The sequence below is a fragment of the Sturnira hondurensis genome, unplaced genomic scaffold (assembly GCF_014824575.4).
Source record: "Sturnira hondurensis isolate 20B ecotype Veracruz unplaced genomic scaffold, ASM1482457v3 Scaffold0000256, whole genome shotgun sequence".
NCBI lineage: Eukaryota > Metazoa > Chordata > Mammalia > Chiroptera > Phyllostomidae > Sturnira > Sturnira hondurensis.
The window spans coordinates 1,921,362-1,944,683 of record NW_028072887.1 but is presented as its reverse complement, the minus strand read 5'-3'; the positions used below and the strand labels follow the sequence as shown (position 1 = coordinate 1,944,683).

Genomic DNA, 23,322 nt, shown 5'->3' with positions numbered 1-23,322 from the left:
TTTTTTTTTTAATAATCACACACTCTCCATTATTGAATGGCTACATTGTTTTTCTTCCTTAAAGCCAACATCTATGATAAAACTTGCCAGTAGTAAAATGTGATACACTTAATCTGGACCTTAACCTTGATCCAAATCAAACTAAATTAATATAATCTGGTAGTCATTCGGTAGTTAAACGTTCCTGATAAAGTAACTCACCTATAATAAGTGTTAGAAAAATTATTTTAAAGGCCCAGAATTCTAGCTTGTTTTAAGATATCAGAACATATTAAAATGGTGCTTTCAAACAAGATTTAATAAAATCTTGATGAACAAGTTGTTTGGAAACTAGCACTACTCTTTAGAAAAATTTTTAAGTGACATTTATCAGCCCTGACTGGTGTGGCTCAGTGGACTGGGTGTCGACAGTAACCTGAAAGGTTGCAGGTTTAATCCCTGGTAAAAGCACATGCCTGGGTTGCAGGCCAGATCCCCAGTTGGGGGCATGCAAGGAAACAGACAGATGTGTATTGTCTCTCCTTCTCTCTCCTTTCCCCTCCCTCTAAAAATAGATAAATAAAATCTTAGATAATAAAATAAAATAAAATGCTGCTTATGAAAGCATGGTAAACTGCTATCTTTATGTATCAAAAAGAGAAGTAGTAATATATGCACATTAAATAAAGGACAATTCTGTAAAGAAATTAATTACTGGTCTGCAGGCAAATACAGAGGTTTTCCTATTCCTTCATTTGCTCACAATTTAGAGTTATTTTTATCTGTGGTCTTGAATATATCCAAACAATGGAAGTGATATGATTTACTCTCTACATGTATCACAATTTGCTGTGAAGATAAACAAAATGTGAAGCACTTAAAGAATACCTTACATGATTCAGAATGACATTATAATTCATGAACATACACAAAATGTTTCTGCCAGATTGCTTCCGGGCATTACATTCTTAAATGGTAAAAGAAATACACAGCATTTGGAAGGCAACACTAAGTTATATTTTTATTGAGTCTAAACAATAAAAAGCTTTCAAATCTACAAAGAAAAACCAAAAAACCCAATTTTTACATACATCACACTTAGTATCCAGCAGTGGCTCTAGAGGATGAAGACAAGCATGTGCTACTTTGATAACATGTTCAAGTTTTCGAGCCTGTTCTTCCACTTTTGCAGCCAAAAATAATGCAGTAGGTGCTATTATCTGCAGAAAAGATATGAAGTTGGTGATTTAAAAACACATTTTTGGAGAAACTTACTTTCTAAAGGGGAAGGGCATGCAAAGAAAGAATGCAATCTTAAAAGTATGAATTGCTAGTTGGGCTATCAGAAGACAGATGCTAAGAATATTAATAAAGTTATTCATTAAATAGAACTAGTTACCCTAGTCTATAAAATCTATTTTACTTGTTCTGTAAGTAGAACACTATTGGAAAAAAGGAAAAAGACTTATACTTTACCTAAAAATAAAGTTTAAATAATATTAATGCACACTGTAAATGAACATGGGGGGAAAGCCCCTCAAGGCAAGGAATGAAACCATAGAGCTTTAAAAAAAAGATGAAAAGTGGGTCAAGTATACCCAAATTTTCCTTCTTTTGGGCAGTCACAACTTTCTAGGATTTTCTTAAACTAAAGTCACTGTGTGGCTAAAAGGTACACAATCTTGCTTGAGAGAGAACAAGATCTACATGGCAAAATGAGGATTCTGCACATGAAATTGCTACCTAATATCTCTATTACTTTACTAACATCATTAAAAGTAGCATAACAAGAATAAACCAACAGAAGCACTGCCAACTGGAGATTAGAAATTAACAATTTTTTAAGCTTGAGTGAGTTACATTCTTTGGCTAAAAGTATAAGGACATAGCACTAATAAAGACATTGACCAAGACAGAGAAACATCTATTTTGAACACATATTTGACCCCAAAGTTACTAATGAACTGAATAACTCCTGACTCAGAAACTGGGCATGCTTTAAACTCAACATTTTAGGATTACACACAAGAAATATCTCACAGCGACAGAAGGAAACTAGGCTTTGTGTGGGGAGTGCACAATGGATGTTGTATTATAAAGTTATATACCTAAAACTTACATGGTTACTAACCAATGTTTACTCCAATAAATCCAAGAAACACCTCATGGAGAGGTAATTTTTATATGCCAAGATTCAGATATATTATTTTTCAAGAGATAAACATCTGACTATCATTTTATCTTGGGCATCATCAATCACTATACAGAAACAATGTCAAAAGAGGGAGGGGAATAGAGAGGCGCATAAATCATGCTATGTGATTTGGGGAGATAACAAAAGGAGAAAAGTTCTTATACAGGGAAGGTGGACCCTTTCCTTTGAGTGCTTTTAAAACAACTTAGAAATATTGTTGTGGAGATGAAATTTGATTGCTGGACTTTGGATCTGAAAGGGAACTTCTCTATTCCAAATGCATTTGCAAATGAGTAAATATGACTAGAAGTTCTCTACCTGATGTGCAAATCTCTTAAAACAGACCTCAAATTAAGTGAGTTTGGCTCCAAACAACCAGAATTAATGTTATTTTGAAAGGCCTAACTAAATAACTTCAACCTATTTCCACCTTTTAAAATAAAAATCTCAAAAAATTTTAAAAACTGAATTTAAAAAATTGCTCAAAGAAAAAGCAATATATTCTTAATCTGCAGATTTAGAATAAACTGTTATTATTCTTTACAATAAATTTAATTAAGCAACATCAAAATAGTTAATATTCTTGAAATACAGTTAAACAGCAGTCACCTGGGGCGGGGAACATTACAGGGGTGGCGGTGGCTGTACTTCTGAGACATAGAAAGTACAACTGAGATCAATTATTCCTGTTATATTTTCCCCATACTTAAAATTTCCTATCACTGCTACCTAGTTTGTCTGAGTAATTTCTTTTCTATTTAAAGGCTTAACTCAAAAGATCATCTCCTTCCAAAGTAAAAATGCCCCTCTTTATTCAATAAAAAATTTTGCATACCTCTATAATTGTACTTATACTGTATTCTAAATTCCATTTTATTAATCTTGTGTGTCCTCTGGTTTAGAAGCAGCTTCAACAGTGAATTATTCATTCATGTTCCCATTATACAGCGTTGTGCAGCTGCTGTTCAATATATTTGAATATATGACATGTGGATAACCTCTATATAAAGGCACCTATATTAAATTCAAAGTATTCCAAATGCCACAATAAAAATCTAAGAGCCAATACCAAGGTAAGAAATGCAAGAAACACTCAATAAAACATACACACTCAGTTTCCCACTTCTCATTTATTATCTTATTCATGTCTAAGAGGGGAATGGCTAAGCCAGCCTTCAAATGCTACAAGTATTTATAAAGGAGCAAAGCAATAGAGGAACAAGTCAAATTAGACTGAGCTTGTATTTAAACTTCCTCTCTAACTGCCAGATGAACCAGAATTTCTCTTACTTGCTAAAAGGCACTTGTAAAAGTCTCCAGTGAGTTTTTCTTGGTAAAATCTTTTAGGATTTCCAGTCACAGGTTCACCCCTCTTCAGATTTGTTGAAAACCTCAACATCAAAAGGGACTTTCAAAGCACAGTTTTCCCCTTACAAGAGAGTCTCGATATAAACAAAGTCTGTGTACTAGTGAATGATTCTCAAATTCAACAAATAACTAAAAATATTAAGTATTCAGGGAGCTAAGCAATGATCTTCAAGATAGATTCCTGTGTATTTACCCACACTCCTCACAGAAGTCTTTGTGTTCCCTCTAAATAGGGCTCAATTCTCATCCTCCTCTAGTGCAACTAATACCCAACACTCTTCCTAAGTTCCTGGTGAAATCCACTAACTCCATTCCTATTTCCTCCTCTACAGCCTGTAAACATTTTACTCCAAAACAAAACAAAATGCCTTTTTAGATAAATACTTTGTGAATATCTCCATGTGAGACTTTAATTTTAAGGATGACTAAGGAAGGTAATCACAAACTAGGCACCACTGCTTTTTGTATGGAAAGCTGATTCTGTTATGTGGTTTGTTAAAAGGAAAAGAATCCCAAATTCTTTACGCATTGGCAATATTACTAGTTGGTTTGTGGCTTTGGAGGTAGCATTAATTAACACCACAAGTAAACCTGGCTGACAGTAAAAGAATTTACACCAATACTGGATACATACTTGGCTGGCTCAAGTGACCAAACAATTACAGATTCAGTTCACTGGGGTCAGGGACCATGCACTATCTCCATCCTTTGTGTTCTGGTTTCTAGAGTTTAATAAACTTTCTCCAATTAGAGTAACTGGAGGGAAGAAAAAAATGATCTTTAAATAGTCCAGAGTTTGTTACTCTAGCAGATGTACAACTATTTCAAAGAGATACTACATTTTCAAAAACAAGACAAAAATTCTACAGAAATATACCATACAAATTATGGAGAGGAGAAGGAAAAGGAAAAGGTGATGAAGCCAGTTGTAGCACAGTAGACAGATTGCCTCAATGTAATCTGGCTAGCCCAGACAAACTACTTATTCTTTTTGTGGTTCAGTTTCTGCATTTGAAAAATGGGAGAAATAGTATCTGCCATAAAGTTGTGGTGAGGATTAAGTAAATAAATATATGTAAAGCACTAAGAATAGTGCCCCATAGTAATGAGTCAAATATTACCATTATGTTGAAAAATTAAATTGTGTATTATTGACCTTAAATTTTAAATGTGATTTAACATACTTTCAAAAATTTGCTTTCTTCCAGGCAAGCCCAATTTTTTAAAGGTTCTTAGTCCTAACTGAACAGGTTCAAACACTGATATGATATTTAGCATTACTTCAACAGTTACACCCATAATACTTTTTCCTCCATTTGTTTTCACTCCTTTCTCTTTCTCTATTCCTTTATGTTTCCTTTCCTATCTCTTGATCTGACTCCTTCCTCCTGCCCATTTTTTGCTATCTCTACTTTCTGCTCATTATGATGCCCTCATTGCTGATATTCTTCACCCTCCATTGCTGGCTTGAACTGTGATGGCTGGAGAAAGGTCAGTCTGAATTAAGAAAAAGCCTGGGTAATTCATAACTCACCAAAATGGCTATATCAGCAAATTTCATGTGAATCATCTGGTCTTTATTCTTTTAGCAATTAATGTTTTGTGTTGGGAACTACTCTGCCTGGTTTCAGAAGCTGTAATCCCCCATGGCTAAGGCTGAGTAAAGGATCTTGGAACCATAAGCCACATAGGAGACAAAGCTTATCTTCCTTGAGGGGAACCACCTCTGCACCCTTTCTCTTCACCCTGCTTGGCCCTGGGCAGATGTCTGGTTAGCCAATGACAGGTAAGATTCCTCAAGGGAGGGACAACCTAAGACAGGCATGGCCATGAACGGGGCCTCAGAAAAGGACTTGAGGGGCTATAGAAAAAGGGGGTGATGGACCCTTGCTCCTGGGCTTTGACATAGCCTGAGTCCTCATTCTGTCTGCAAGAAGTCTCCTAATCTCTTGGCAGCCTTACTACCCCTGCCTGACTTAAGCCTGAAACAATACTGGAGGTTGGTGTGGCCCTGTGCTAGGAAGGGCTGGTTCCCTAGGGCAATCAAGCCTAAGAAATATCCTATGAAGCCTACTTTGCTAATACCCTCAATTTAAATGATAAGGGTCCAAGCATGAAATGAGTTTGTTTCCCCAAAGTTTTGTGGCCCTTTAGCTATTTGACCCTGACTCACAAAATGTCCTCAAGTTCTTTGAACGTTATCTATTGCTTAATCATTTCTGCCTGACAATGACTGATGAGCTTGACATATACACCCTGCATTCCTATGCAAATTGAACCCAATAAACGCCTGTCCAGGTAAGGGCCCAGGCACTCTCCTCTTGAGAAAGAAGCAGAGCTGTCCCTTTTCCTCCAAAGGACTTGACAGTCCGTGTGAATTTGTCTCGTCTCATCCATAACACCGCAGACCCCAGAAGCCAGGATCCGAGGTCAGTTATGTGTGTACTTTGTGTGTACATTTGTACTTAAGAACTACCCATAGTTGTTTAATTACTCAAGTTTAAATCTTCTAATCCTAAAAAGCTGTAAAAGAAGCAAAGATAAGACTTCTAAGACTGCTTTCTAATTGATAATTCAGTATCAACAAGCTCCTGAACTGCTGTAATATTTCATCTCTAGGTCCTATAGGGCAGCAAAGCCATTCTCACCCTTTGCCTTAACTGCCCCGACATCCATCCATCCCTCCCTTGACTAACCCTAGGATAATTATTTCAGTGCTTTAAAAAGGACTTCATTAATAAATATCTAGCTGGTTCTAGATATCACAGCTTAAAATTTGGAAGTTCCTTCGCCTATGGATATAGTTAAGGAAAAGTGGTAATAATGTAACTTTAGCAAAAACTCGTAAGAAATGCTGTCGTAATAGAAAAAGGTAAAGGAGAAACTTAGCAAGGGAGGTAAGCCCATCCCACAGCAAAGATGAAAATGGAATAGGTCAAAATGACCATTTGTTGATAAGAAAAGATCACTAAGCACAAGCAAATTAAAGCAAAATTCCAGTACAATGTTAAGTGGTTTAAAACCTTAATTTTGCCACACTTGCAATGACTGATACGTCATTACAGAAAATGTGACAAACTCGGTGTTTAGTTATTTTTTCTTTTCTTTCATCAGAGTGGCAAAAATATATTATTTTTTGGTGTGCTGAATTTTTTGTATTTTTGCATTAATTTGCATCACCCCCCAGCCTGCAATCACCACCCCGTTTACCTTATTGTCCATATACATGTATCCTCTTTTCTTTTTTTCATCCCTCTACCCCCTAACCAGTCCTCCTCCAACAGCTATTGTCCTGCTATCTATGAGCCTGTCTCTATTTTGCTTGTTAGTTCATTTTGTTCACTAGAGTCCACACATGAATAAAATCACGGATTTGTGTCTGGCTGGCTTATTTCACTTAGCATAATGTTCTCCAGGCCCATCCATACTGTCACAAATGGTAAAATTTTCTTTTTTATGGCTGAGTAGTATTCCATTGTGTAAATGTTCCACGGTTGCTTTATCCACTCATCTACTGATGGACACTTGGGCTGACCCCATTATCTCGGCAATTTTAAATAGTGTTGCAATGAACATAAGGTTGATTATGGTTTTTTGAATTAGAGTTTTCCCATTTCCAGAAGTGGGATTGCTGGGTCAAAAGGCAGATCCACTTTTAATTTTCTGAGGTATCTCCATACTGCTTTCTGCAGGGGCTGTACCAATCTGTGTTACCACCAACAGAGCAAAAGGGTTTCTCTTTCTCCACATCCACGCTAGTACTTGCTTGTTGATTTACTGATGAGAGCCATTCTGACAGAAGGTGACATATCACTGTGGTTTTCTTAATCTGAATTTCTCTGATTAGTGATGTTGTGCTTCTTTTCATGTCTACTAGACACCTGTATATCCTCTTTGAAAAAGTGCCTATACAGGTCCTTCACCCATTTTTCAACTGGACTGTTTTTTGCTGTTGAGTTTTACAAGTTCTTCATAAATTTTGGATATTAACCCTTCATCAATGAATATGTTCTCCCATTCTGTGGGTGACATTTTATTTTGTTGATGGTATTCTTTAATGTGTAAAACTTTTTCATTTGATGTAGTCCCACTTGCTTATTTGTTTCCCCTGCCTGGGGAAATATATCTGATAAAATATTGCTAGAAGCAATGTCAGAGAATCTGCTGCCTGTTTTCTACTATGATTTTTGATTTCAGGTCTAACATTTAAATCTTTAATCCATTTTGAATTTAGTCTTGTGTATAGTGTAAGAAGGTGATCCAGTTTCATTTTTCTGTATGTACCTGTCCAATACCCCCAATGGCATTTACTGAATAAACTACCTCTAGCCCATTGTATGTGCTTGCTTCCTTGGTTGAATAGTGACTGTAAAGGTGTGGGTTTATTTCTGGGTTCTCTATTCTGTTCCATTGATCTATGGGTCTGTTTTTATGCCAGTACCATGCTGTTTTGATTACTATGGCCTTATAGTATAGTTTAATATTAGTGTGACCCCCTCCAACTTTGTTCTTCTCTCTCAGGATTGCTGTTGCTATGTGGTTTCAAACAAATTTCTGAAATGTTGTTCTACTTCTGTGAAATACGTTATTGGAATTTTAATAGGAATTGCACTGAATCTATATATTGCTTTGGAAAGTATGAATATTTTAATTATGTCAATTCTCCCTATCCATGAACATAGTATGTGCTTCCACTTACTTCTATTTTTTTCAATTTCTTTCTTCAGTGTCTTATAATTTTCCAAGTTCAGGTATTTTACATGTTGGTTACATTTATTACTAGATATTTTACTTTTTGTAGTAGTTGTGAACAGGATTGTTTTCTTAATTTCCCTGTTAGGCTATTATTGGCATGTAAAAATGCAACTGATTTCTAGATATTGATTTTGTATTCTGCTACTTTATGGAATTCATTTGTCAGTTCTCATAGTTTCTTGGTGGAATCTTTGTGGTTCTCTATGTACATGTCATTTGCAAATAATGACAGTTTCACTTCTTCCTTTCCAACTTGGATGCCTTTTATTTCTTATCTGATTTTTGTGGCCAGGACTTCCAATACTATGTCGAACAAGAGAGCTTAAAGTGGCCATCCCTGTTGTGTTCCTGACCTTAAGGAGAACGCTTGCAGTTTTAGCAATAAAATTTACATACTGTCAGTGTAGGTAGCTAGCTAGGCATGAAGTGAGTGAAGGGACAGGTAGGGAAAAGAAAATATTAATCCTAAACATAAATGAGGGGACCAGTGGGGTATGGAAATATCAACCTTAAGCATAAGAATCAGCTGGTAACCAGACAGGTGCCCCAGATTCAGCACAGGTGTAAGACAGCCCACCACTGGCAGAGATGCACACATGGGCAGGAAGTGGTAAGGGGAAGCCAGGAGGCCAGCAAGGGAATTTCAAGGGAGCATAAAAACCCTAAGTGGTCTGAGCTGCCTGTTTGGAAATCTTCCAAGTGTACTTTCCTTTTGCCAATAAACTTCTGCCTGCTTTTCTATCTGTCTTTTGTTTGAAATCTTTCTTTTGAGAGGTCAAGAACCCATATCTCCAGAATACCACCACCACTCAGGTGACAATACCACACAATTCATCTATTTAAAGTATAGAACTCAATAGTTTCTAGTATATTCACATATTTGTGCAACAATTACTACCATTGTCAATTTTAGAATATTTTCATTACCTCCAAAAAGAAACCCCATGCTGTTTAGGTATATCAACCTACACTACCCCTACCCCTCCAAGCCCTAAGCAGCCATCCATAGATTTCACTGTTCTAGCTATTTTATATAAAAGAAATTATGTAGTATGTCATTTTTGTGACTTCTTTCACTTAACATAATGCTTTCAAGGTCATTTATATTGTAGCATATATCAACACTTCTTTGTTTTTTATGGGTTAAAAATATTAAGTTGTATGTGGTCCTTGTTTCGTGGCTATTCAGATTTCTTATCTTTGTAAAAAATTCATATTTCCATTAACACTTTTCTTATGGCAAGAAACATTAAGTATTGTCGACTATATGCACATTATGTGTGTATTTTTAGAAGTTGCTCATCTTGAATGAGCAGGGACTAATTTTCTTTCCCCTAGTCCCTGAAAAGCACCATCCTACTACTTTCCACTTCTAAGAGCTGACTACTTTAGATACTAAGTGCTATTATGCATGGCATTTGTCCTTCTCATTTTTGTGCTATTATGTACAATGATGCTATAAACATTCCTATACATATTTTTATGTGGACATATATTTTTATTTCTCTTGAGTATATATGTAGGAATGCAACTGCTAAGTCATACACAAACTATATTTAACAGGACTCTAAACTTTATATTTGAAGGACTGCTAGACTGTTTTCCAAATATCTACACTCTTTTATATTTTCAACATTTTGTGATGGTTCTATTTCTCCACATCCATCACTTTTACTTTTATTATTTGAGTACTTGATTATAGCCTTATTAGTGGTGTGAAGTGTTATTCATTGTGGTTTTGCTTTTCTATTTTCGTTGAATGACTAATGTCAAGATAGTAAGATGAGGCTTTCAGAAATTGCCACAAAGTCAATAATGTGATTTGAAATCATAATACCACAGATTCATGGAATCCTGGGGTCATAGTCATGAAAACAAACCTTTAGTCCAATCTCCCTTAATTTTGTGTAACTTTAAAATTTTCTCATCAAATGCATTATTTTTAATTAAATGTATCAAATAAATGGCTGTGAGAAAGTCAGGTAGAAAAGAATTTACAAAAAATGAAGTCATCTTTACCTCCCCTACCCTCTTCATCCTACACTGAACAACCAAACCAGTCATCAACTGTGTTTACCTTTTTAAAGTTTTAGTTTTTCTGATTAAATATATGTATTATGTAAAATTTTATAACTTATAGTTACATAAAATTATCTCTAACACATAAATATTATCTATAGGCTCCCATTTACTTCTTCCTCACTTTTAGCAATCACTGGTTGTTTCTCAATGTTTTAACCTTATGTTCATCTGCTTGATAAATATCTGAGCTCAATAAAGAAATACTGATGGCAGAAACTACTGGTCTCTTAAAAACAACAACAACAAAAACCCAAACCCAAAAACCCTGACAAGCCCCTCCCAGCAAAAAACCCAGATCCTATTTTCTCTGTCACCTGGCAGGTAAGGCATGCACATGGAAGCAGGTTCAGCTAATCAGTGCACCATCGTGGAGTTTTGAGTCTGTAGTCATTTAGGAAATCAGAAAGTCGAGGGTACATTCTCACAGTCAGTATCAACCTTTGTGAGCATTAGTATCGGTGCAGCGATGGAGTTCAATGCTCAGTAGTGGTATTACAAGATTGAACTCATTGTGAGAAACCATTTCAGATGTGGTTCTGTGGCCTGGATGCTTAACATTTTATGTCATTATCATCTTAAGAAGTACTGTATTTCTTAAGCTTAGTAACTTGCTTAACGCAACTTTACAAATGAACTTAATACGCATAAATTAACATCTGATTTCCTGCCATGTTGATATTTAATTATCCTGTTTTCAGTCCATCTTTTCTCTTTTACCCTTCATCACTTGCACATTCCAAGCCCTGAATCTTCAGATTTCTTCTCCCTCCATTACCAGGCTTTGGGCATATTTAGGTGGTAGATTTTATTCCACCTGACTTCATTCTACCATTCACCTCAAGTTCAAAACACTTAGTAAACTATCATTTCCTGATGGCTCTACTCTCATTACTAATTATAAACTTATTGTCCTTTAAAAAATTCCATTCATAAATTTTAAAGTAAGAAAAGAGAAAACTGTGTAAGCTCATGTGGCCATCTTGAAAATAGTAGCTTAAATGGTGGCCTTTTCATTTTATAGCTGCTAAACCTCAGGGTTAGCCACTTTTTACTACATAAACTATTTCTGACTCTTTTGTATCTAGCTGCTTTTTTCTATTTCCTAAATGAATATTTTACACCAGGAGGTCACTGACAAGTTAACCACAGTGTACAAACAATTTGAATATTTATCTGATCAGTCAGGAGTTCTGTGGCTATCACTATCTTTTGTCTGGTAAGTTCCAGCAGGCAGAGAACACTACTGGTTATCTGAAATATCTATACATCTGAGAACTTCACCATACAGGCTGTTACACTAGCACTCTTTTTCCAGCAGCAACCGTAAGATTTTTGATATTTGAAATTTTTTAATTTTTCAGAACAAAGAATGTGTGGTATACTTTTAAAGATTTTCCTGTATGAAATTCTAATCATGAACCCAAATAAATGTATCTTCCTCCTTTGTCAGCATGGCCTTAAGGTTAAATAAGTTAAATTAATAAACTCTGGGCAAGCACTGTCTGATTAGGAATTTAACAAGTATTATATGCTTTAATATGTAACTATTGCCTGCTCAACTCAAATTACATTTTTACTGAGAGTGTAACACTCAATGTTAATTCAGCAAAGCTCATAAAAACCTCAATGGAACTAATGAGAATAGACATCTCACCACTGAGCTTCAACAAATGAATCAAGTTCTAGCAGTTCTTTTTTTGGCTTGGGGACACCTTGGCCTTGATTAAATCAGCTGTCCTTTCCACCTAGGATTTTCTCCCTTGTTCACCCTAGTACTGGCTCGGTCCTATACCCACATGAGCAGGTTACCTACTATCTCTGCTCTGTTTTCTTACTGATAAGGATAAGCTTTTAACGTCTTACCTGAGGAATTCTGAGAAGATAGTGGCAGGTGATACCCAAATCCCCACAGAAAACCAGAGTAACAAAATAGCAAAACCCAAACCCCATGGATATTCACAACCAAATCACTTGAAGAGGCATTCTTGGGAAATCTGAAATACAAATGGGTAAGGACAAAACAGGCTACTGTGTAACCACAATACCTACACAGTATCAGAATCTATCCAACAAGAAGCAAAGGAAAGTAATAGGGCATGTGATTACAGAAGAACCTCAGAGTAGCCAACAGGTATTCACTGGAAATCGTGGTGGGTCAACTGAGTATAGTAGCTAAACCTGGAAGGGAATTTTTCAAGTGCAGTAAGTGGGTGAATCCAAGAGGCCTAGATAAAGCTTAAAGTGTTGAAGCTAACTTCTACGAACTTCTGAAATTCATCTCCCAAGGCTCTCTTCCAGGACTCCATGTTGAAGAGAAACATCTGGGAATTAAAGCAAAATTGTCAGGATAGAGACAAGGCAAAGAGAAAACCGAGGGAGGGAAACACAGAGAGGAAACCTCAGGAAGCAAGCTGCTACATTTCTGAATGTTACACAAAATAACACAAAAGAAAGTTCAGTGAAGGCAGAAGCACAGCTACGTAAAAGTTCATGAAAACTAATCTTTCACAAAAGCAGTAACAGAGTATTTAATCCATTTTGAATCTTTCCTCGTGTGTGTCAGAAAAAGGTAGTCTAGTTTCATTATTCTGCATATAAAAATCAAGGGTGAAAAATAAGAACAAAGCGAAAACACTTAACTATTCTTCAGTAAATACATTGGTTGTGATAGTACTGTTATTCTGAGACTTAGCTAAGATTTTTGGTGTGAAAGAAAGGTCAGGGAGATGTAATAATACAAGAGGCTAACTAAAAATGTTGACTTGAATCAGAATGAATTCCTGAGGTTATTTTATTTACTTAAAATATATAAGTCCAATTAATGTATCTCTCATTATTTAGTATATAAGCAAATAATAAACATTTAATATATCGATGCGCATAGTGAACATATATTTGATGAACTACATATTTCTTCACCGGTCATTAAGGATGTCCAGAAAGAAGACCAATATAGTAACAACAAATAACCCTAGTGTCCAAGTTGGAATCTTGAAATACTATTTGCTACTAAAAGAAAGCAAGTTTCTTAAAGAAATGACCATTCTAGCTGTGGAGGAGAAAATGTATAAGGTGAGCCTGGAACACCCTGCTAGTGAAGCTACTCAAGATTACTGGGGTACAGAGTTACCATGTGGTCCAGCAACTCCTCTCCAAGAGAAATTAAAACATATGTCCACACATTCATAAATGTTCATAATAGCAATACTGATAACCAAAAAGTAAAAACAATCCAAATGTTCATCAACTGATGAATGTATATAAAAATGTGGTATAATAGTAGTTCATCAAGAAAAATCAATGAAGTACTGATACATGCTATAAGACAGTGCACATTTTCAAGGTTTGCTTAAGTTAAAGATCCCAGTCACAAAGGACAATATATTGTATGATTCCACTTATAAGAAATGTCCAGAATAAGTTGGAGAAAAGACTGGGAGAGAGGGACAAAGGGCCTGTGGTTTCTTCTTTGGGTAATGCAAATTTCTAAAGCTGATGCACAGGTCTGAGAGTATACTAAAACAAACATTCAACTGTATGTTTTACTACGTAATTGTACACTTTTAATAGAAATGTATGATATGTGTAATATTCTTCACAAAGGTGGTAAATGCAGGGCAAGAAAACAAGTATTTATCCTTCCTTTCCAATATAAATTGTACCACTGGGTGTCCAAATAGTATAGAAACAATAGCACTCCATTATAAAAAGACTCCAATTTATAAGTGATTAAGAAATGATATAATTAGAATATCAAAAATAAATAAAAGAATCAAGGCTTTGAATATCAACAGCTGGTAACACCTCAAAAAGAGAGACAACCAGATATTAGGCAGCTCCTGATGAAAAGAACATAACACCACCTGTAGTTTTGCCAAAGGGATCTAATAGGAATTCGATCAAGTTTCAGGATCCAACTGGCAATTTGCAGGGATGTAAAAACAAAGGAACATGATAAGCTGCATTGTGAGTATACAGTGAATAAATTCCAGATAGCTGGAAACGCTTCAGGTCTAATGCCCTAGGTCTTTCAACAGATAAAATTTAGAGATAGAAGGAAAAAACCTGTATATTGAAAGTACTTAAAAGACCTATCAAATTTTTAGTAACAGGCAAAACTAGACTGTGGTATTTAGGAACTCGGAATTGGGTAGTAAAACTATAAATGAACTGAAAAAAGTGATTACTGTAACAAAAGGATACTGGTTACTTTGTGGAGGGAGGGGGTTGACAGCAAAATGGGGCATATGGAAGCAATTTTGGGGCAGTTAGCAGTTTCTTGAATAGTGGGATTTACAAGGTTGCCTTATACTTCACTAACTTATACATTTGGTGGTTTTATATGCTTGTGTTATATTTTATAACAATAACAGAATAGTAATAATAATAATAATAACAATAATAATAATCTCTTCACCTCCCATATGCATGGTTTTGCCTCAGCACTAAATAAAGGACAGCAAATAGATGGAATACAACAGGGTGTGAATAGGACTCAAAGGATAAGATTAGAGATAAAAATGTAGAAGTCAAAGAGTGAAGTTATCTGGGAAATGCTTTAAGAAGAGTTGTAATTTTGGCTGAGTCATAAAACCTGACAAACCACCATCATATGAAAAACAGAAAGCACCATATGGGAAAAAAAGGTGGGGGGAGGGACAGGCAGGATGTACAATCCACAAATGCTAAGACTGACATATGGCAGGAAGAGGAATTAGAGGCCTAATTTTCAAAGAACTTTGTTCCAATGCGTAAGCAAACCAAAACCTGAGAGTATTTCCATTTACATGTCTACTCATTTCCTTAGAAATCACTGGCATCAACTGGCAGTGTGCCCTATTTCTTACACATATTAGGGTAGGACAAAAGTGAGAAAACTACAGATTGGGCAACAGATCCGAGTTCAAATGCCAATCATACAATGGCTGCTTAGATTTTGGACAAGTCACTTAGTAAATGCATCTGTTTTCTCAGGAGGACAATAATTTAGTTGAGATAAGTAAAGTGCCTATTTACATAGTGGGATCTTAAATTTTCATCTGTGCAATTTAGTTAAAAAAGAATTTAGTCTAATAATCTCAAATTTATAATCTAGGGATCTATTTTTGGTTAGTATCTACTGATTTGTACAGCAAAGACACAAAATTCTTTCATTATTGCAGAAAGTTCTACTGGATAGTACTGCAGTATTTCTGAGTAGTAGTAATAGATTTCTGAATTTAAGATTATCCTTAAACTAAGTGTTTTATTTATTAAAAGGCAGAAGTAAAAGGAGGTTTAATGAAAACTACCACTCAGATTTCACAATACCAGAGCATTAACAATGGATTATCAGACATACAGGGGAACAAAGCAAAATTTAGACCAATGGAGAGGCCATTATAGTATCACCTGGGAAGCTTGCTAAGGTCAAGAATCCCAGATACCACAAATATTCAGATAACATAGGTCTAAAGCATAGTCCAGTAAAGCATATTTTTAATGAGTACCCTGATAATTCTGATGCAGGTAGCTGATAAATCACAAGTGGCACAACACAAGTTTTACACATATTGCTTTCATTCAGAAATTTCACAGACATGAAGACATTTTTAGAAAAAGATACTTGAGGTATACATAGTGACAACTTCATGAGCTATGTAGTCTAGATCTGGTTGTGATTTTTGCTTTTTTCACTCTGTTGGTGTGTGAATTTAGACAAGTATTTTGTTTATAATTATCTGCCTTATCTGAATTAAAGAGTACATCAACTTCAAATAAATGTTTAGGAACCACATGCCAAAGTAAACCCAAGAAAGACAAATAAACAAAGAAACCAAAAACCCTAAGAACTGTGCCCATATCAGTAAATAAACATAGGGTGACACTTATCTCCAGGTAAGCATGAAGATAATAAAAAGCAAAAGTAAAGCCTAGTAGATTTAACAAACTTAACAAAATTATAACATAAACAAAATTAGAAGGCAAATTAGAGAAATATTTCTTAATATGGCATCAAGTTCATAACAAACTCAAAACAAGAAGCTAAGAAACAGTATTTCATAGAAAGGCGACACTTATTAACAAACAAAATTTAAACTTTAAATTTCAAAATGCTTCCCTAAAACCCTCAATTAAAAAAATTACAAATGTGATCTTTGTTCTTAAGGTCCTTGAGGGATTACATATGAAAAGGCAATTTCTTACTGAATAGATGAAATTCACCAAGCACTAAAAGTCAATCTAGTGAAAACCTTGTTTTAGCCTCCCTCCCTCACTTAACTCTTTGGGTTAATGCAGGGTTCTCTCAGCCTCGCCACTATTGACATTTTGGATCACGTAACTTTTTGTTATGGGATTCTGTCCTGTGCAATGCGGGATATTTAGCAGCATCTGGCTTCTATGTTATGAGATGCCACTGGCACCCCTTCCCCCATTATGAAAACCAAAAATGTCTGTGGACACTGTCAATTGGGCTAAATTATCCCCAGTTTAGATCCACTGGGTCAATCTAAATATACTATTCCTTTTGGTGCCATCTTAAAAATTACTCCCCTAGAAGTAGCCACACTACCCTAACTAGGATGAGTCCAATTCTGCATGCTGCTGTGTGCTAGATTTAAGAACTGTGTGGGGAGGATTTCTGTGCTGAAAAATATACATACATACATGCCTAAACAAGCAAAATGTATTTCTGAAAGGGCACACAAATACCCCAACATGCTGTAGGGCAGAAAGCTTAGACACTTGGAGGATTGGAGAGAAGTTAATCATATCCCTTTTTGTATGGTTTTCATTTACTATATGCCTACACTTCTTTTCAATGAAAAGAAAACATTGTGTCTACAGGGAATATGTATATGGAGAAAAATATAAGGAGTCATTCAAAAGAGCTATGGGTAACAAGATTCGATCCATTCTATTGCTAAACAGTTGCTGAATATCTGCTCTGAGAGGTACTGGAAACACAAATAAGCAAAGCCAAAGACAGAAAGAAAACAAAAAGACCTGCCCTTCACAGCACGTACCTTCTAGTTTGTCATTTGAATGTGTGCATGTGTGTGTGTTGGGGGGGGGTGTGGTGTGGTATGTTTACATTTAACTTTATCTACATTGCTTTGTTTGAGAAAAGTTAGAGCNGGAGAAAAATATAAGGAGTCATTCAAAAGAGCTATGGGTAACAAGATTCGATCCATTCTATTGCTAAACAGTTGCTGAATATCTGCTCTGAGAGGTACTGGAAACACAAATAAGCAAAGCCAAAGACAGAAAGAAAACAAAAAGACCTGCCCTTCACAGCACGTACCTTCTAGTTTGTCATTTGAATGTGTGCGTGTGTGTGTGTTGGGGGGGGGGGGGTGGTATGTTTACATTTAACTTTATCTACATTGTTTGAGAAAAGTTAGAGCTTTCATAATAAAAACTTAAAGCAAGACCCTTTGGCTAACCAATTCCCCCCAAATGTCTTCTTTCACAAAAGGCAATCATGTATGACAATTTTATGAGTAACATGATTATAAATAAGCACAATGTAAAGTGGATAAAATTTACTTCTAAAAAGGGGTTTGATCCTAGTCAGAGCACATACAAGCATCAACCAGTGAATGCATAAATAAGTGGAACAACAAATCCAAGTTTATCTCTCTTTCCACCCTCAAAACTCAATTTAAAAAATGTTAAGAATGTTATATTATCAAAGAAGAGATAGTGAGCACCTTTCTAGATAGATTAAAAACCTCCAATTTTCAAATGATATCTACTAGTCAAGAAGAGCCAAATCAATTGAGAAAAGATTAATATTGTCAGCAGAAAGTGGTGATGCAAAGTTAGTATAAGCAAATGTAAGTTTGCTTATGTGTATTAGCTGACCAATCAAACTTAGCTGTATTAAAATCAAACTCAGATATGAAAAGATCATTATAGTCATTCCTTAAAATCATCCCTAATCTTGAATATTGTCCTTAACCAAACATGTACTCTTGGAACCTTAAACAGAATTACAACACACTTAAATTTGGCATCTCATGTACAGTTCTGATTGCTGTAGCTCTAGAGAGGCAAGGGAACATAGAGAAATGTTATGACAACAGACCATGACCAACGAAATTCAGTAAAGAGTGTGCTCTTTACAACCCAATCTTAACAGAACTCATTAGACTTGGGATATACAAAACAAATGAACCATAAACTTATCTAACCAAGTTAATGAGCAGAATTGTCCAAACAAACTAGAGAAACTGGGTCAATATCTAATCTGTAATTGACCTTGGGGAGGATGCTCTCCCACAATATATACCTTGCAGGCACTGTTAGCTCCAAGGCTTTTTTATTTTACTAGATTTGTATTGAGCTTGATCCAGTAAGAGTCAATTTTTAACTACTAATCCCAACTACATAAACCTCACTGCATCCAGTGAGAAAAGGGGCAGAATTATCTAACTAGGTTACATACAAAAGTCATTTACTGCTGATTGTGATCCTACTCTCCAAAAGAAAAAGACAATGAAATTCAATGACAAAAGTTTCTGGGTCACAAAACATGTTGAAACTTGGTTTTATTCTTCTATACAATGGCACTTAGGTTTTACAGAATTTCTTACTTTTAAAATCTGTCCATGTGGGAAAAAATGAAACCACATAAATAGTAAAGAATATTTTAGTAATTAATGCATACTTATTAAAACTAGATGTATTGTCAACCAGCACTGTAAAATTTAAGCGTGTTAGGGTTTAATTTACTCAGTGATGCTCAGTTTACTTTGTGAGGACCCATGCTTTTTTTAAGTTTAGTTTATTATCCCACTCCATTATAATCCTATAAAAATTTCCCCCCCATGATGTGGGGGAGTATGAATTTAAAAGTGACTCACATTTAATTTAAGACTACCCCATTCACCCTCAAAGAATAGGAAAAAAGGACCAAAGAGTGAGGCTGTACAACTGTAAATGCACCAACAGAAATACTAAAACCACTTTTGATTTAATAGCAAAAGTAGAAACAATTTGATATGAATGGTGCAATGTTACTTTTTAAAATAGAAATTAACATCGTATTTCAATTATCCTAATAATAAGTCAATGTAAAATGCTTAAGTTTACTTACACATACATAAGACAACACTAAGTAAGGTAATAAAGATTAAAACTCCAGCTTTTAATTAAACAATGGCATTTGAATAAAATAGTGAAAGTTAGAATTCGAGTGACCTGGAGTTCACCAGTAACTTAAAGTTGAAGCTGTAAATTTTAGCTGTAAGCAAAATAGTTTTAAAGCACACCAACCAGGCCACAGAGACAAATTATGAAAGAGGGAGCATTCAAAATATGAAGTGTAGTCTTATGGAGAGATAATTTCTTGGAAGAAAAAAAGTAAGCCTGATTCAGCAAATGGGACATCTGTAGCCACATAAAGAATTTCTAGAACTATTCTAGACTTGATTTCTGATTTGATTTCTACCAGCATTTTCCAGGGCTAAAGGAAAGCCACATTTATATTACGATTCATTAGTTCACTACTGCCATTGGAGACAATTTAAACAAAAATTTAATCCTCTCATTCTGGCTGGTGTGGCTCAGTGGATTAAGTGCTGGCCTGTGAACCAAAGGGTCATTGGTTGGATTCCCAGTCAGAGCACATGCCTGGGTTGCAGGCCAGGTCACCAGTAGGTGACCTCAATCNATTTTCCAGGGCTAAAGGAAAGCCACATTTATATTACGATTCATTAGTTCACTACTGCCATTGGAGACAATTTAAACAAAAATTTAATCCTCTCATTCTGGCTGGTGTGGCTCAGTGGATTAAGTGCTGGCCTGTGAACCAAAGGGTCATTGGTTGGATTCCCAGTCAGAGCACATGCCTGGGTTGCAGGCCAGGTCACCAGTAGGGGGCATGACAGAGGCAACCATACACTGCAGTTTAGCTAGCTCTTTCTCCCTCCCTTCCCCTCTCTAAAAATAAATTAAAGTATTTAAAAAAATTTAATTCTCTCAATCTAAATGTTATTACCAATAAAGCTTCCTCTCTCTTCCATAACACCATTATTGACCTAAGTTCTTTGCCCAATAAATACTAGGAAAATGGAAGCAGATCAAGAATCATGCAGATTTAAAAGAGAAAGAGTAGAAGCAACAAAGAATGGGAGACCAAAACGCATACAAAGAAAATACACACTGTTCAAGATAAACCTATATGCTGATCTAATACACCAAGTCAGACTTATGATCAGAATATATTTAAACAGGAACCAATATAAACTATGATGTTTTCGTTTTAATAAAAAAAAAATTAAGGACTTTTCAGAGACGGTTTTCTTAGCTTGTAAGGTCCTAATGACAATCCACAAATAGCATAAAGTCTTCCCTGGTCCATTTCTCTACCCACACCTTTTGGAATAGCATTCTAAAAATAGCTGTGATAAAAAGACCAAAAAATACAGTGAGAATTAAGGTAGGATTAAATATTTCTAAACAAGACACAATTTTCTTTGTTAACAAATGCAACATAGTACGCATAGTACTCTGAAACGAACAGACCAAATTCACAACTTTCATAACATAAAAACTTCAACTAAACACCATTACTAAATTTGCCACACAGATTATGTTAAAAATCAGCGTCTTAATATTGGAGAAGTTTTACTTCAAAATTATACCCCGCCCCACAACATAATGCTGGAAGCAAGATTTGACGTTTGAATCATCAACAATTTAAGCAAACTAAAGCTAACGTGTGATATACAAGAATGTTTTATATCTTAATAAATTATTGTTCGCAAATTTAATATTTCAGGTGAACATTTAATTCTTTCAAAAGGTCATTTCAAACTCATGCTACAGTTGAATTAAGTCCTAGTCACAGTATTTGAAAACTGTATGAGTCCGAGACAATTAAGATGTACAAAAGAATGACTAGGCTTGCCCAAATTACACTTTACATTACGATTTGAAATTGAAATAATAAGTATAAAATTTAAATTTATATCGATTTAATAACCCTTCAACTAAAGAAGTGTTTCTTATTTATCTTTTTAGTTCAAAGAACCTGGCAGGGCCTAACACAGTGCCTGGCAGCTTATAATCACAAAATTTTTTAAATCCCCCAAACTAGGCCAATTGAAGCAAAACGTCCATCATGAGATTTACCTTCATTAGTAGAAGAACATTAAATCCAAAAGTAAAACCCATAACCAATTTTTTTCTGCGTATCCACTCACTTGAAATTTGGTTGTAGTAAAAACTGACAGTAAAATAGTACTTACGTTTCTATTGAATTTGGTGAAAGAATGGTACATATAAAATCTGTGCATATAAACAATCGCAGTGTTTATTGTAAGCTGAGAGCTGAAACATTACATTTAGGAAATATGTGAGAAAAAACAAGATCTAATTTCCAAAACAACTTTGATAGAAAATTCCCGTCCACACAAAAACAAACCAAAACTCGTTAAAATAATAAAGCCCGACAGGGTGGTGAAGGCTCGACGCCAAACTAATAGTAATAACAACTCTGAGCACTTCTTTCTAATATTACTACTAAATGAGCTCAGGTAAGATTTATCAATAGCTACAACTGAATAAACCGAAAATCAAACAGTTGAAACCCGCGCTCACATTTGTACAAAAACACGCCAAGAACGGAAAGACCTCCGTGGGTTCCCAAGGTACGAGAGAACCGCCATCAAACAGGCGAGGAGCGCGGGGAAAGGCTGGGAACACAGTATACGCCTTTCAGCATCGCTAACCTTCCTACCTCCCACACCCTCAAGCAGCCGTCTCTCATCTGCGATAATCCTGACTCGCGTCTCTGCGGTACGCCCATACCCCGCCGCCACCACCACGCGCGGCCCCAAACAGGTTACACAACGCAGCCTCCCAAACCGCATTCCCGGACTCCTCTCTTTCACCCCTCCTCCGCTGGCCTCTCGCGGCCTTCAGAGCCCGAGCCCGACCGAAGGCAGCGGCGCCATGTTCGCGGGACGCCAAGCCCGGAGACAGGGCGACTACTGAGGACAGGGCGTGAGCAGCGAAGGGCCAAGAACAGGAAAGGATACACGTTGAGACGTTGTCCCATCTCCTGGATAAGGTTAGCCGCCTGCTGACGGTACGAAAGCTCTTTATCCGCCTCCACTCCGCAGCGGCGGCTCGGCGTGTTCTCCAGCTGTTCCCGAGTAAAGAACCAGCGAGAAGAAGCTCCACGGCCCGACGCCATGACACTTCCTCCTCCGCCCGCTCCCTAACCCACACCCCCACCCCTGCCGGCTCGCGGACTCCCCGCCAAGGCCGCGCGACCCCGCCCCACTCCGCTCGCCGTAGACAACACTCTGCCTCTTTTCAACCCTAGCCGCCGCCGCGCGCGTGCGCGGGGGGGCCGCCCTATCGGCTTCCGCTAGTCTTTTGCTTTCTTTTTTTCTGCTCCTGTCTCGCTTTTGCGTACAGTCCCATAGTGCTCCGCGCTCCTTGTCATTTGGAAGCGCCCGGAGGTGGGGGTCGGCGGAAGGAAAAGGTCGGCGCAGTGCATGCCGGATGTAGGATTGGCGAGGTGAAGGGGCGGGGGAGAAGAGAAAGGAAGAGGTTGGTTTAAGGTAGGGTGTGGAGAGAGGTAGGCGGGCGGTCAGTGGGGCGGCTGCGCCATAGAGCCGGTTGGTGGACTCTAAAATGTGGGTGGGTTCTTCGGTCAGGGGCGTGGTGGCTCTTTTAAAGTACAAAAACCTTCCGCGCAGCGACCCGTTAGAATCTTCACTTTTCTCCGACGTTGGTTCACGCACTTTCGTATGCTCTCGTGAGCTGGACAGCCTCAGACCAACCGGTGGCTCTGGGAAGGAGGTAGCTAGGAAACTGCATAAGAAATAACGCTTCATCTGTGTGTCACACTTGAGTGTATTTCCAACATTATCTTGCTTTGAGTCCAACAACCACGCAGGCCATTGGTTTGTCTTTTGTTAATTGCTTGCCAAAGGTTATGCAAT

At 36.7% G+C, this 23,322-nt stretch overlaps 1 protein-coding gene across 3 annotated transcripts in view; it reads right to left on the bottom strand.

Moving 5' to 3' along the window:
- Positions 1-22,838, bottom strand: part of CCNT2 (cyclin T2) — a 43,013-nt gene extending 20,175 nt beyond the window's left edge. Inside the window, exons 1-3 of one of the 3 annotated variants that reach the window (XR_005069938.1) lie at positions 22,408-22,834; positions 21,616-21,697; positions 1,071-1,199 (exon numbers count right to left, since the gene is read on the bottom strand). Coding sequence is in view for 2 of the 3 variants with exons in the window: in XM_037069330.1 (XP_036925225.1) it covers positions 1,071-1,199; positions 21,616-21,697; positions 22,408-22,565 (369 nt within the window). In the remaining variant the exon portion in view is untranslated. Of the gene's footprint in view, positions 1-1,070; positions 1,200-21,615; positions 21,698-22,407 lie in introns of all 3 variants that reach the window. The other 2 variants (XM_037069330.1, XM_037069409.1) reach the window with 2 other exon arrangements.
- Between the last annotated feature and the right edge of the window lie 484 nt (positions 22,839-23,322).